This window comes from Prionailurus viverrinus, chromosome E3, assembly GCF_022837055.1.
Source record: "Prionailurus viverrinus isolate Anna chromosome E3, UM_Priviv_1.0, whole genome shotgun sequence".
In the NCBI taxonomy this organism is placed as follows: Eukaryota; Metazoa; Chordata; class Mammalia; order Carnivora; family Felidae; genus Prionailurus; species Prionailurus viverrinus.
This window is the reverse complement of record NC_062576.1, coordinates 37,685,503-37,700,874: the sequence shown is the minus strand read 5'-3', so window position 1 is coordinate 37,700,874 and position 15,372 is coordinate 37,685,503. Positions and strand designations below refer to the sequence as shown.

General features: G+C 51.2%; 1 protein-coding gene across 1 annotated transcript; it reads right to left on the bottom strand.

Moving 5' to 3' along the window:
• Positions 1–95: 95 nt before the first annotated feature.
• Positions 96–14,473, bottom strand: EEF2KMT (eukaryotic elongation factor 2 lysine methyltransferase). Its single transcript, XM_047839088.1, has 8 exons — positions 14,360–14,473; positions 12,062–12,124; positions 10,085–10,165; positions 8,839–8,940; positions 4,129–4,262; positions 3,747–4,042; positions 2,172–2,321; positions 96–440 (listed from the first exon to the last, which is right to left on the bottom strand). Exons 1-8 carry the CDS (start codon positions 14,453–14,455, stop codon positions 340–342), a joined length of 1,023 nt encoding a protein of 340 aa, XP_047695044.1. The 5' UTR covers positions 14,456–14,473; the 3' UTR covers positions 96–339.
• Positions 14,474–15,372: the final 899 nt, after the last annotated feature.

The following is a 15,372-nucleotide window of genomic DNA, read 5'->3' as shown; positions in this document are numbered from 1 at the left end:
TAAAAAAATTTTTTTCTTTCACGTTTAATTATTTTTGAGAGAGAGAGACACAGAACGGGAGCGGGGAAGGAGCAGAGAGAGGGAGACACAGAATTCCAAGTAGGTTCCAGGCTCTGAGCTGTTAGCACAGAGCCTCATGTGGGGCTCGAACTCACAAACTGAGATCATGACCTGAGCCGAAGTCGGACGCTCAACTGACTGAGCCACCCAGGCGCTCCCTGAATTTAACATTCTTCAAGCATTCAAGTCCAGTGGAAATTTTACCAGCTTTCCCACATAAAAATTCTTTCCAGGATGGTGATTTAATTTTAATGGTAATCTTTAAAACCATTTGTAAACCTACAGAGTTAGTTTCAGAATTGCCATCTCTGAGTGCTCTTCATAGGGAAACAGCTTCTGGTCGTGATGAGGCACTGCTTCCCATGGGATCCCAGCAATGCCTGGAAACAGAATATGTGTCTCAGGAAGGTGGGGTTTGGGGACACGACACCACCCGATACAGGTTAGGACTGCAGGACAGGCCTACAGGTTATATACAAACCACAAACTTCCAGGCCCCAACCAGACACCTAGAGGCATTTCAGGGATGGACCAAGAACTGAGTTTTTAAATGGCTCACAGCAGCCAGGTTTGTTGCCCCTGCCTTCTGGGCCATGTGCATCCCTGGAAGGTCACAGACCTGTCTGGGTTTCTTGCCCACTCAGCCTGGTGCCTCTTCACACAGGCTAGATGTGCATCAGAAGGGGTTCATCTCTTCATAAGCACAGATGTCTCAGAAGCCCTTGGCAAAAATCATTTTGTCATCAGGTTTTTACAAATGAAAATAATTATTTATAAAAATGAAATCTTAGACATAAAAGTACAGAAGTGTCAGGGTACCTGGCTGGCTCAGTCGGTGGAGCATGCGACTCTTGATCTTGGGGTCGTGAGTTCAAGCCCCATGTTGGACCTAGTGGTTATTTACAAAAAGCGTGTGTGTGTGTGTGTGTGTGTATCTATAATCCTGCCACCAAGTGTAACTACTGTTACTTGGTACGTGTTTTTCAGATTATCCCCTAGATGCAGATTAACACAAACATGATTATTTTTAAAAATACAAATGGGCTTATACACGTATGGTGTTTGGTACTTTGCTTTCTTCCCTTAAACTACAGCGTAGATAATTTTCACATAGTGTCTGAAGAAGGACTTCATTCTTTTTCAAGGTTACATGCACCGTCTGGGGCATGAGCACACGTGGTGGGTGTTTGGGTCGTCTCTGTGTCTGCTGTGACAGCAGAGGCTGCTGTCGGTGGGGCTGCGCCTGGGGGCGTGGATCAGGGCAAACCCAGTCCTGCACTGCTGCCCGGTCATGTGTGGAAAGTCCTGGCTGGGCCTGGCGCGTGTCGGGGATTGCAGGGCAGTGGTCGGTGGTTGTGGGGTGGAGAATGGAGAGCGGGACTCGGCTGCCTGACTCCACCCTGGAGCTTGGGGAAACGGCTCCCCTGCACCCCAAAGTTTCCATGGGTGAGAGCAGAGGATGGCAGCACACCCCTCCCTCCTGACAGGTCAGGTCTGAGGACAGTGCCTGGGCGCAGCAGTGCTCGTTCAGGGTGTAAATGGCAGAGGCCTCCCTCCTCTTCTATTTACTGGATGCTTGCTGTAGTGACAGCAGCAGCTACCACGTTCCCGAGTGCTCCCTGCATGCCAGTCCCTGTGTCACCTCCCAGGGGGATGTTCCCACCATACCGATGAGGACAGGGATGTGAGTAGTGGCCCGGCTTCACCAGAGCAGGTGGTGGGATCTGCTCCAGAGCCTGACCTCACCGCTGTGTGGACAGAACTCCCCTACCCTGACACCCACTGGCATCCGCCATCCTCTCCATTTTACCAGGAAAGAGGCCTGCACGTCCCTGAAACCTGCTCTAGGGCTGCTAGTCTCTGACCTCTGGGACTGCTGCATAAGTTGCCTCCTTCCAGAGCACAGCTCCCCGGCCCTGCCTCCTCTGCAGACCACCCAGGGGGGTGGGGGGGGTGGGTGGATGGCCCAGCACATTGTGTGTTCTGGGGCTTTCTGGTTTGTTTCCAGGGCTTCATTCTTTTACTTTGCTTATTTCTGCCTCACCGGAGTCCCGTGTGGGGCCCAGGTGGCCTCTCAGAGATAGCAGCCCCTCCCAGGGCCCAGGGCTCACCCAGCTCGCTAGTGAACAGCTGGCATGTCTCTGGGTTGCGGACGGTGAAGGCAATGTAGGCGTCAGGAGCCTGCTGGTTCTTCAGGCAAGCAGAGAGCCTCTGCAGGACTCGGACCAGGGAGAGGACAGTTTCTGGGCAATATAGCACATCTGCAATGAAAAACCTCAGGTTACTGAAAGGGGCTTGGTCTAGGATTCAGTGCCCAGAAAGCTTGCCTGGTTGTGCTGACGTCAGCAGCAGGGTGGGAGCCTGGAAACCAGCAGTTTTTTTTAGACTCGCCCTATTGGATACAAAGAAGATGATGTGGGTAAAAAGGAAAACTCTTAGGAGAGAAAGAAAGTTGCTGAAAGACCATGCAACAAATGGAACATACCTAGGACCTACTGATGTTCCTTTTAAAAAAAATCAGGGGCGCATGGGCGGCTCAGTTGGTTGAGCGTCCAACTTCGGCTCAGGTCATGATCGTGTGGTTTGGGAGTTTGAGCCCTGTGTTGGGCTCTGTGCTGACAGCTCAGAGGCTGGAGCCTACTTCTGATTCTGTGTCTCCCCTCTCTTTGCCCCTCCCCCACTTGTGCTCTTGCTCTCTCTCTCTCTCTCAAAAATAAACATTAAAAAAAATCAATTCTTTGCCTGTGGTCTATTTAGAAGATGCTTAATGAAGCACACCTTGACTTTATCTCAAACCTTGCTGCTTTGTTAGCTGTATGGGGGGGGGGTGGGGGACAAGCTCGCTCCCTGTTGGCATGCTTACATGGGAGGGTGCTGCTCAGGCTCTGTGTTCTGACCACTGTGGGTCTCCGAGTCACAGCCCAGGACCAGAGGCACAGCACTGTCAGCTGGATAGGGGACTGGGTGAGCTTGGTGGAGGACAAGGGGCCCGTTGGCCAAACACTCCTCTCAAGGACCCTGTCCAAAGACATGGGCATGGACTTGGGATACAGACATGCAGACATGTGACAACACAGCTGTGCGCAGAGCAGACAGAAGCTCCCAGGGGTGGGGGACACTCAGAGCTCTCTGCCTGACTCAGACACCACTGGGGCCTGACGCTAGGGCTGGCCCGGGGCTGGATGCCCATGACATGGTCCTGGGAGAATCACACTGTCCTTCGCAGCCCTGAAAAGTCAGGGCTGCCATGGCTATGTCTTCCCCACATCTGAAGATGGGGTGATGGTACAAGTGGGGCGGGTGTTCAGCTGCTCTGGCCATTTCGTTTTGGTTCTAGAGATGGACATAATAATCTCTCTCCTCGGCTGCAGCCGGGCTAATAGGTCAGACTGGTTTGGTGCCCTGGGGCCTGTTCTTTCCATGTCAGGCTTTGCTGAGAAAAGCTGGGCTCATTTATCTAATGGGACCATTTGCACAGGAGTACATGTGTCCACTATGTCAAATGGGAGGGCTGTGGCTTTATGGCCCCCAAGGGGCATGAGCTATGCTTTGATGTCACCCTGGAGGCCCACAATGGCCCTTCTAAAAATCTCATCACTCCTCTGCCCTGGCAGCACCCACTGTCCCCTTCCCAGAGCTGAGAGCTGGGTGGAGCCGCTCCAGTGGCCCGGGGATGGGGGCAGTACCTGCTGCGATGACGACTTCTGGCTGGAAAGCAGCGAGCTGAGGGGCCGTCACGACGTCCCAGTCCAGCTGGGCCACCGTCACCCTGGGGCTCTCTGAGTTGCAGGTGTTGTGTTCTGGGTGCCTTGCAGAGTCAGTGACGTCTGCCTCTAATGAGAGGCCGTTGAGAAGGATGTTCCCTCGGAGCTGCTCAAGGACGCAGCTGTGACAGTCACTGAAGATGTATGCACTGGGACGGCATGTCTTGCAAATGGCCAGGCCCGTAAGGCCAGCTCCGCTGCCGAGCTCTAAGACAGTCCTGGGTTGGGGGGAGAAGGGGGCCTGTGTGTGAGACCGTGCTGGGGAAAACCTGCCCTGCCGCCCTGCCCCGCACCCCGAGGGCACCTGTGAGCAAAGGCTGCTGGGTTCTGCATGGCCCATTCTGCAAGGTAGAGTGCAGCATCCCATGTGACCAGGCCGGTGGTGCCATGGGAAATGATGGCTGTGCTCTCCGAGAGCGTGACTGAGTCTCCGGAAGGCTGAGCCAAGAGAGGGAGAGAGAATTAATCCAGCTACCAGGAGACAAGGAGCTGATTGTAAAAAGAAAAACATCACAACAGGTGGATGGCCACATAGACTATGGAACATCCTGCCTCAGAGCAATCACTGTCTGCGCCAACCTGGACGGGTCCAGAGGGCGTGACGCTGCACAACAGAAGGTCAATCTCAGAAGGCCACACATGGTGTGATTCCATTCACCTAACGTTCTCAAAAGGACAGGATTGTGGAAAGGGAGAACAGATCAGTGTCTGCCAGGGTGGGGCGGGGGGGTCCGAGGGCCACTACATAGGCATGGTGTCTACATCAGTGTCCTGGTCGTGATGCTGCACAAGTTGGGTCACGTGTTTCCAATGGGGGAAAATGGAGAAAGGGCACCTCTTTGTACTATGTTTGCCATTTCTAGGAATCTATAATATTAACAACAAAAGAGTCACAACTCTTGGGCATCATGAGCTAGATGTGAAAAATTTTAGGGTGTGGGGCCTTCCTCAATTTAGTGTGACATTTAGGGCTTGGGAATTCTCTGGCCTTTGAACTTTCCCATCGCCCCCAGAGCAGGTGGTTTGCTGGTAAGCGCTTCATGGAACATGCAATTCTGAAACGTGTTCTTTAATATGGGGCTTTTGAGAATGGTGCTTCCAACATGCAGTCACCCAGGGGTGGTTTCTGGCTATCTCTGAGCTCAGAAAACTCACATAGGGGACTCAGGTCTCTGGGGTGTTGTGAGCATTCATTTTTTCATTCATTCATCCACACATTTTTCCTGAGCATCTACTATGGTGCTGAGGATTCAGATGTGACAAGATGAACTCGTTCCCTGTTCTTACAGAACTTACGTGCCAATAGGGGATAAAACCATAATAAATGAAGTAATTTCACAGTTTTTCAGTGCTATGAAGAAAATAGAAAGGATTACACAATAACAGAAGACTGGGGGTCTATTTCAGATAGTTTGGTCAGGGACAGCCTTTTTGAGGCATCACGTGACCTGGGATGTGAATAAAAAGGAAAGGTGAGGCATGTGAGGTTCTGGGGGAGAGCATTCCAGGCATAGCGAGTGCAAAGGCCCTGAGGCAGCAGCGTTTAAGTTTCTGAGTTCAAGGAAGACAAAGAATGCCAGGGGTCTGGAGTACAGGGAGAGCAGGAAGAACTAAATGAGAGAGAAAGGCTGGGGCGGGGCACGCAGGGCCTTGAAGGCCACGCATGGAATTAGGAATTGAGTCTGCATGCTAAGGAAAGGCACTGCCAGGTTTGGGTGGTCAAGTGACATACTCTGATTTACCTCTTAAATCTAGCGGAGCACTCGGAGGATTCTGGGAAGATGCTGCAGTGTAGTTCTGAACCTTCCTGAATCCCCACATAAGAGGAGACAGAGCAGCAAGATATGGACAACATTTAACAAAACTAGGTGACAAGGCATCTCTGTGAACCCCAAATGTCAATAAGTGGGGGGCAAACCGCCAAGAGACACAAACTCATGTACTCCATGTGTGTGTGCAATGGGGTGTGCAACAGGCCTGCGGACAGAACCCCAGGAGCCAACAAGTGTTTGCTGGAAATGCGGGTGCCAGCTGCAAACCATGGCCCATGGAGGAGAGACCTTGCTGCTTCAGTCATCAGGGGTGTGAGGGACCTGGGGCAAGGCCTCATGGCAACTAGAAACACTCAGAAATGTGTGATGACAACAGAAAACATTTCAGACATCAAGGAACAGGAGAATGGAAACAAAACACACAAACAGATAAGCCCCTTCAAAAGATAGGACGTGAAGGAAGTAAAATTTTAAATATCAAGAAGAAATTAAGGGGTGCCTGGGTGGCTCAGCCAGTTGAGTGTCGGACTTCAGCTTAGGCCGTAATCTCACGGTTTGTGAGTTTGAACCCTGCATTGGGCTCACTGCTGTCGTTGCAGAGCCTGCTTGGGATCTTCTGTCCCCCTCTCTCTGCCACTCCCCTGCTCGTTCTCGCTCTCAAAAATAAACATTAAAAAAAAAAAAGAAAGTAAGAGATTGTTTGGGGTGAACTGTACCCTCCCCCAAACTCATGTGTTGGGACTCCTAACCCCTAGGACCTCAGATTGTGATCTTATTTGAAGAGGGGGTAAATAAGAGATCTTATTTACAGAGAGAATCAAGTTAAGATGAGGTCATTAGGTGGGCCCTAACCCAATAGGACTGGTGTCTCTGTAAGAAGAGATCAGGACACATACAGGCATAGAGGGAAGATGATGTGAAGACACAAGGAGATCGCAGCCGCTGGCAAACCAAACAGACCGGAAGCACATCCTTTCCTCTCTGCCCTCAGAAGGAACCAGCCCGGCCAATGCCCTGATTTTGGACTTCTGGCCTCTCCAACTGTGAGATGATAAATTTCTGTTGTTTAAGGCATCCGTTTTTAGGTACTTGTTACAGAAAATGAAGGCAAAGAACAAACTTTAAAAATTATAATTCAACAGGGGCGCCTGGGTGGCTCAGTCGGTTAAGCGTCCGACTTCGGCTCAGGTCATGATCCTGCGGTCTGTGAGTTCGAGCCCCACGTTGGGCTCTGTGCTCACAGCTCAGAGCCTGGAGCCTGTTTTGGATTCTGTGTCTCCCTCTTCCTCTCTCCTCCCCCGCTCATGCTTTGTCTCTCTCTTCTCAAAAATAAATAAATGTTAAAAAAAATTATAATTCAACAAAACATTCCTGAAAAAACAAAAAGATGTGAAACAAACACTGAAGGGGTACACAATGCATCTGAGATCACTCACCCAAAACAATCAGCTTCAAGATATATTCTACTAAAATTCTGGACTTTAAAGGGAAGAGTCCTTTGGCCATCCAGGAGTAAAGAGCGTGTGGCATAAACAGGAAAGACCATTATTACCAGGCTTTTCCACAGTAACACTTCATGCCTCAATAAAGATACAATTTTCAATGGATTGTATCTCTTCTGGGGATGGCAGGAAACCAATTCACCTTGTTGACAAGGAAGGAATCAAGCTAGTATCCTCCCTGTCCTCAGTGGGCCCTATCAGTGGGTAACCAAGCAGCAGATGAAGGGAGATAGCTCATAAAATTTCTCCAACCAATGAATGAAAGAAAACAAAATGATAGAATTAGAAAAACACCCTTTTGTACCCTCCAACGAATCAAAGAATCTAAGCTTTGAGCATCTATAACCGCTATCATAATAGATATGATGTGCCTCCTAGAACCTCATGTTGTGTTTCTGCCAAAGGGATTAAGTGGATGCGAGTCTGAGCTGGCCTCTGAATCCAGCCAGCAATTAGAGGGAAACAGAGGATGGAAGAACGAGCTGAACAGCACCATGCATATGTGACCAAAGCTAACCCGTGGAAAGCTCCCTAAGCCTGTTCGACACAGGCAGGTCCAGAGAAGAAACAGCTACAGGGGGGCCTGCAGATGAAGAGACACTTGAAACCAAACCTAGTTAATGGGCAAGAAGACTAAATGCTGGTGTCTGGAGGTGCACATAGCGGGAGCAAACGAGAGTGACTACTCCAAAGGCATGGTGGCTACTTTTGCTGGGAGGGGACAGGTATGATGGAGGGCTTTTGGGCTCTGTCCCTGGACTGGAGTGGTGGTTACCTTGGTAGGTACCTTGCAACAATTTGGTAAGCTGTACATTCATTTTTTTATTATTTATTTATTCATTTTATTTAAAACATTTAAAAAATGTTTATTTATATTTGAGGGGGGGGGCACAGAGAGAGGAAGACAGAATCTGAAGCAGCTCTGTCAGCAGAGAGCTCAACACAGGGCTCGAACTCATTAGCTGTGAGATCATGACCTGAACTAAAGAAGTCGGACGCCCACTGACTGAGCACCTACGTGCCCCTATTTTTTATTTTTTATTTTTAAAAAAATGTTTATTTCTTTTTGGGAGAGAGAGAGGCAGCGTTGAGCAGAGGAGGGACAGAGAGAAGGAGACACAGGATCTGAATCAGGCTCTGTGCTAAGAGTGGAGAGTCCGAATAGGGCTTAAACCCATGGGCCGTGAGATCATGACCTGAGCCAATGTCAGACCTCAACTGACTGAGCCACCTAGGTGTCCGTGTACATTTATTTTGTGTGATTTCCCATATCTTTGTTTTACTTTATAATAAAAGGTCCAAAAAAAAAAAAAAAAACCCAAGACTTGACTGTTCTGTGCAGAATGTATTTTTGTCGGCCAAGAAGCTGGAAGCCAGTCTGAGAGCTGTGGCATTTGCCAGGCCTGTAAGGATGGTGGCAGTGGACAGCAGAGAGAGACTGCTGTCCTATAACACCCATCCATCAAGTGTTTACTGAGGACTGAGCACCAGGTGTGCGATAATGTATATTGTCTGATTTAACCCTCAGCTACTCGCATAAAATAGGTACTGTTATGTGTTGAAATGCTTGGTTTACTGAAGGGGAAACGGAAGCTCAGGGTGGTTAACTGACCTCCTCTAAGATCTCAGGAGCTGATGGGTCAGGATTTGATCCCATCTGAGACTGACTGGAGGCTGAGTTTCAACTCTGTGTGCAGGGGCAGATGTCTGGACTTTGTAGGGAGGGTGCCCGTCTCTTACCAGCAGATAGCTCCGGTGGCACTGGGTGGGCTCCGTGGTCCTCAGGACCTCTGCCAATGCCTCGTACAGCTCGTCCAAAGGCTCTGTGTGGACAGCCTCGTGCTGGGGGTGGGCAGAGCAAGAGCTTCATCCAAGAGGTTTAAGTTGACCCTCATGAACCAAACAGACGTTCCATGTATTTGCTTTTACTCTGACTTGTAAAAAATGGCTGGAGGATTTTTACCAAACTTTGATGGGAGATTTGGGATGGGTTGACTTAATATAGGCAACCTGGCCTATAAAAAAATTCATTTGGTAGGGGAGCAGAGGGTATCTCAGAGAGGTACAGAGAGGGTGAGGGTGAGGTAGTCTAGGGCAGCAGGAACGGGACTGTGTGAGCTGCCATGTGATGGTGACAGAGAGCTCTGCCCTTCTATCATGATGTTGTACATGGATCAAACAATTGATGCTTTTAAGTGAGCTAAGGCAATAGCCACAAGGACGGGCACTCTACATGGCGTGATGTGGCTTCGTCAATGGGAAAGCCTCTGTTGTGCAACTCATGGGGGCAGCAGAGAGTGGGCATGCTTCTCCTGGTGGTTCTGGGGAGACCTGTGGCCACGACTAGATGCACATGTTGGGGAGAACTAGGTGGGGAGGTAATGGAGAAGCTGGGATTGTTTCACATGCTAAGCCTGGGTGAGACACAGCCCTTGCAATTGGTGACCAAACACAGGAGGTCTGATGCTGACCACTAAGGAATCACCTCTCTGAGGTCCAGTCTAATGTGAAACCCAGCAAGTGTGGGCTCATCCTTAAAATCCATCCTGTATCAGTCAGGAAAAGAGCCCACATCCGGTAGTTACTGAGGACAAGATGATAAAGGGAACTAGTTACAAAGGTACTGCAAGACCTAAAACCCTCAGTAGAGGGCAGTGCGGTAATCCAGAGACTGGCAATGGTAGGAACGGGTCAAAACCCTGTGGGCTGGTGGGCTAGGGGAATGGCGGTGGGCGGAGCTGGGACCACAGAAGAGAGAAATACCCTGGCATCTCTTCCACTTGCCTTCCATAGCCTCTCACTGACTGAACCAAGCTGGGAACAGTTACACAGGGAGTCCACTGCCATATGGGGGTTTGCAGAGCGGGCAAAGGGTATGGGATAGATCTGAGCTCCAACAGGCAAAGCCAAGCAGAGTCCACTTCCGGAGAGCCAGCCAAGTCCCAGGTGCTGTCTGGCTACCAGATGGACAGTGCCCATTACTGACCTTTCTGATGAGCTCCGAGAGAAAGCACCGGGTGTACTTCACTGATGGCGGATGCTTCACACACAGAGGATGTTTCACGGTCTGTGACAAAGGACACAAAGTGGGTTGCTGGAAAGACCCTGTCTTAAGACTCACACGAGCTTCAAGTGAATACAGGGCATTCCTCATTATCTGATCCCTCAGAAAAGATGTGTACAGACACAAGGGTTCTGGGTTCAGGTGACCCTCATGCATCTGAAAAAGTTAAGTCATAAAGTTTAAGTCCTTTCCTAAAAAAATCTCTCCACTACAGTGGCACAGACTGACAGAACATTCTGGGCAGAACATGGTGCACATGAACCCAAGCTAACACCCTGTTACAGACTGAATTTTTGTGTGCACCCCCCCAAACTCAGTTGATATGTTGAAGCCTCACCCCCAATGTGATAGTATCAGAGGGCAGGGCCTTTGGGAGTGATTAGGTCATGAAGGTGAAGCCCTATGAATGAGATTAGTGTCATTATAAAAAAGACCCCAGAGAGCTCCCTCGGCCCTTCCACGGTGAGGACACAGCTGTCTATGAACCAAGAAGTGGGCCCCTACCAGACGCCAAACCTGCAGGCACCTTGATCTTGGCCTTTCCAGCCTCTAGAACTGTGAGAAATAAATTGCTGTTGTTTGTAAGTCACCCAGTCTATGGTATTTTGTTATAGCAGCTGGAATGGGCTATGCTACCCCTTCCCAGGGCAGGCAGCATGAACTAGTTTGTAGTGGGGACAATTGTGGGATTGTCTGGCTCCATGGAAAAGGTGAGAGCCTAAATAGTGGGAGCATGCATAGTGGGAGAGCTTTTGCTCTCCTGGAGATGACATGCCAGGCTGAGAATGAGGACTGTAATGGTCAGGACAGAGGAAGATGGGGACTCTGACTGGGATGTGGTGGAGGGGAAGGGGTGACACTTCAGCTGAAGTCTAGAGAAGCAAAGAGCAGGGGGAGCAAATCATGGGCAGAGGGGATAGTTTGTGCAGGCTCCAAGGTGGCCATGGCCTGGCATTTTGGGAAGGAGTGGGGCAACAGAGGCAGTGAGAGGCCAGGCTGGGTCACACGGGATCTGCTGGCTCGAGGAACACAATTTTACCCAAGGTAAAATACCCACACAACCCTTCAGGGGGTTTCTAGTTGGCTGGTGTCAGGTTTTAGCCTCAGGGTGAAAATCAGAGTCGGCTGCCTGAAAAGGACCCCAGAATCTCTGAGCTCGCAGTCCTGAACCACTGGATGGCCCTGCAAGCTTCCCCTAACTATGGCTGCATTTTCTTCAAGTGGTGGTCAGACAATCTTGGTTCACTCACCTCAGAGGAATTCTTAACCTAGCCTTCTTGGATGGGCTTGGTGGTTGGAGGGGTGTCTACGGCTTCCCCGAATTTGTACAAAAAATGTATTCTTCTGGTTGTTTTTTCTGGGGGGGGGGGTGCATAGCTTTGGGTTTTCAGAAGGGTTCATGATCCTTAAGAGGGTTGATAGCCAGGATGCAGTGTGATCTCCACCTGATCCACGTGGCAGTGCGGTGGCCTCACCTCTACTCTCGCCCAGATGTACCTTAGAATTCAAACCCCACCTCAGAAAAGCAGGACACATCTACATCTAGAAGAGACACGAGTGGGTAAGACTCGCCTCCTTATTTTTTCCTTAAATGTAAAGAAGAAAGTCTTTGAGCAGCTACCAAATGCTAGAAGATGTTCCCACAGCTGTCACTTTGGTTTTCATTGTGGATGGTTTCAAAAACATCCCCCAGATTCCCACCTCTCATGCAGATTTTTGTATATTCTGATGTCTTCATCTAAGAAAACAAAAGAGCCAGAGCTGTCTGAGGCAGTGCCACCCAAATGCAGTGTCTTTTTTTTTTTTTTAAAGGATACAAGTGCGTCTGCTGTGCCTCTGTCATGTCTTCATGGGGAAGTCAGGAGGCTGGTGACGCGACCTGGTTATTCTGATTCTCACCTTCTGCAAAATATCCAGCAGCAGCTCAGGACCTGATGAGTCCCGTAATTTCTCTTCTAGGCTCTATTCAGAGAGAGACAGTTGGGGGGAGAAAGAGAGAAATCTCAAGGGCATTTTCACAGGAACATTAAACATGTAATAGGACATGTTAGCAAAGTGCTAAGTGATCTCTCCCCAGGGACCTGGGGCCAATTAGAAGTGGAAGCCACAGGCGGGCTGAAAGCCTGAACTTGAGAAGTCCTGGGTTACACCTGGATCAGTCAAAGAGAGAACATCAGAAGACAGACTGTTGGTTTGCATTAGCCCTGGATGCTTAGGTTGGCCTGGGTCACAGACCAGCTCCGTGGCTGAAATGGTCAACCAGGAATTATGAGGGGAAGCCATGACATCAACACCGATGGGCTCACCTTAGACTTGACATCTGAGTTAAAATGGACATACAGGCCAGGCCAGGTTATGCTGTCCTCTCTGACAGGGAACTCCAACCCAGCAGTGAGCTCAGGCTCTAGAAGCAGGCAGATTGGTCCTGGCTGATGTGTGACACCAGGCAAACCATTTCATTTCTCCAGAGTGACTTATCATGCTCTAAAAGGCCCATAAGCCCTGGCCCTTGCCTCTCTTTCTGACCTTATGTGCCATCACCCCTGGCCTCCTTGCCGTTCCTCAATTGCAGCAGCTTGTTCTCACTGGCAGGGCCTTGCCACAGCTGGCTGCTTTACCCGTTCAGGTTCTGGCTCAAATATCACCTCTTGGGGGAGGACTTTCTGACTCCTCTACTTTGATACATATAGTTCCCTGTTTTACTGACTTTACAGCCACTATCATCTCCTGGTGTGTTGCTTATTCATTTACCTGTTTATTCTCTGGCTCCTGCATCCAAGCAGGCCCTCATTTGTAATGTGTGCTGATTCCTGGGGCCTGGGTCGTGGAAGGCATTCAGTAAATATTTGGTGATGGAATAAAAATACTGGCTAACACATTCACCTACCATGAGCTAGGCACTGCCTCAGATGCTTCATACTCCTGTAATTCTGACAAGAGCCCTATCATTATATCCCCCACTTTATAAGAAAACTAAGGTGTAAGAGAGATGCAGTCACTTGCTCAAGGTCACACAGCTTGTATGGGGTTGGGCCAGGATTCAAAGCAGGCATGCTTGCTCCCAGGCCTGGTCTCTCCACTGATGCACGCTACTTCTTTTTCTAATCAAACCTTTCTGGTCAAATGTGAATGGCAGTAATAGTACCCACTGCACGGCTGTTGTGGGCCAGCCTAAGTAAGCATTTATCAAGGGCCTGGTACAGAGTAAACGCTTATTTCATGTGAACAATCATAGTCGATACTGAATTGGGACCCATGGATGCTGTTACAAAGGTTTACGTTTTGGGTTAAAAAATGTACATATTCCTTTCTGACGGGAAAGACCACTCAGAATGCTAAATGGGTTAGGTCAATGAGACACAAATGACTAACCACTGCCCCTTAAGATGGGGCAAACTTGGGGGGAGGAATATGTACCCAATCTGAGTCATCCCAGTGAGCTCACTGCACATGAATTATGAAGGAGGCAGCATCATTAGAGCCCCTGCATTGGCAGAAGGAAGCTGCCGCCATGGCCATTTGCCTGTTCGAGAAGGGCAGGTCTCCAGGGCAGGGGAGGTGAGACTTCTTTCGTCTCTCTTCTGGCCTGTTTTGTACTTCCCTGTCTCTTCCATCACAGGCCTAAGAGGCTTAAACTGCTTCTGAGGGGATTTTGTACAATGCTCATGGTACAGATGAGAACACCGAGGCCTGGCGGGGGAGGGGAGGTGTGGTGTCTGTGACTTGGTCACTGCGCTCATTGCAACGTGGTCTCCCGTGGTCTTGCGGACGTTGACTGTTTAAATGGGAAGCAGCAACTGTTACTCAATGGCCAGGATGACAACTGACTAAACAAATAGAATTTTTCGTGAATTGTCCCTGACCCTAACCCCCAAGTGACAAAGGGAGTTGGGAAGAAACCCCGCATTCCTTAAATTCGTGGACTCAGTCGGCAAAGGCACTTGAGAGCGGGAAGGGCCAAGGGTGGAGGGAGCAGACGGCAGGCTGGGCCTCCCCAGCGCGCGCAGGTATTCTTTCTGCCCAGACCGCGTGGCCCCCGGCTAAGCCCCAGGGACGAGGACCAGATGTACCGCCCCTGCACACGAGAGAGAGCCGAGAACATCACGTGGGGGGAGAGAAGGAGGTGGGCGCCGGAACCCGCCCCACCCCCACCCTGCCCAGCCGCCCCGCCCGCCCTTCGCGCGCCCCACCGCCCACCTGCCAGGGGAAGGAGCGCAGCGCGCGCGCCGCCAGGAAGCGGCGCTCGAAACTTGGCAGCAGGCGTACGGCCTCCGTGCTCTCCTCCGGCGCCATGGCGGGGCGGGGCGGGGCCGCGGCGTCGCCCGGGAGACGGAGCGGCAGTGGGGCGGGGCCCAGAGGACTTGGGGCGGGGCTGGGGCGGGGCCGGGGGCGGGCCAGGCGCCACTGGGCGCGTGGGAGGCGGGGCCAGGGTCGGATGGGGGTGGCCTGGGGCTTGAGAGGCGGAGTCAGGGCTTTGGCGCCAAGTGAGGGCAAGGCGGGAGGCGACGGCTTTGTGGTATAGGTAGCGTCCAGTCAGGCGAAGGGTCAGGTAATCATTCTCGCTCTTCCCGCGTCTTCACGAGGCACTTTTTGGCGGACGCGTAGCTCCCTCCCTGTTGCGCAGCTGGGAGGGAGTGAGCCTGACGGCCCTCACGTTTCAGGACCGCGTCCCCAGACCGGGGTTAGGAGCCTCAGGCCTTTTCCGCCCCTTCGGGTCGAGGTGCGAGTTCGCCGCTCCGGGTAGGGTAGGTGGCTCAGTCAATGGGCGAGGAAACTTAGACACTCAGGCCTTACCTACCGGGGCGCTGCAAGATGAGCTGCGCCCCTGTGTCAGAATCTTAAACGTTCGCATGGAGGCCGTGGCGGGGTTTAGTCCCCTTTGTGGTCCGCGTCCTCTCCACAGCGCGGTGCTCTGGGGTGGTGACCCCGAACCGCCTCCCGGGTGGAAGCCCCACCCGTGCGCTGAGGTGGATTCCAGGGCGGGGAAGGGGCGAGGAGCTTGGCGAGGTCAGCCTGCGGTCACGTCCTCTCCATGACCTCTTTTAATACCAGGCCACAACCCCCACTCCCCCGGCCTCGGTCCGTCCCTAATCCAACCAGCCTTGTTTTCACCACTTATTAAGCACCTACTGTGTGCCCGGTGAGGGAAACCCAGGTGTGGTCCCTGCCCTTCAGGGGCTCAAGGGGAAGCAAGCGTGCAGGCGAGCTCC

Coding starts and splice junctions, on each gene's coding strand:
- EEF2KMT (XM_047839088.1), bottom strand. CDS start 14,455: ATGGCGCCGGAGGAGAGCACGGAGGCCGTACGCCTGCTGCCAAGTTTC. Junction 8,941..10,084: donor TCTCGGAGCTCATCAGAAAG/GTCAGTAATGGG, acceptor GCCCACCCCCAG/CACGAGGCTGTCCACACAGA. Junction 4,263..8,838: donor GCCACCGGAGCTATCTGCTG/GTAAGAGACGGG, acceptor CTCTTGGCTCAG/CCTTCCGGAGACTCAGTCAC.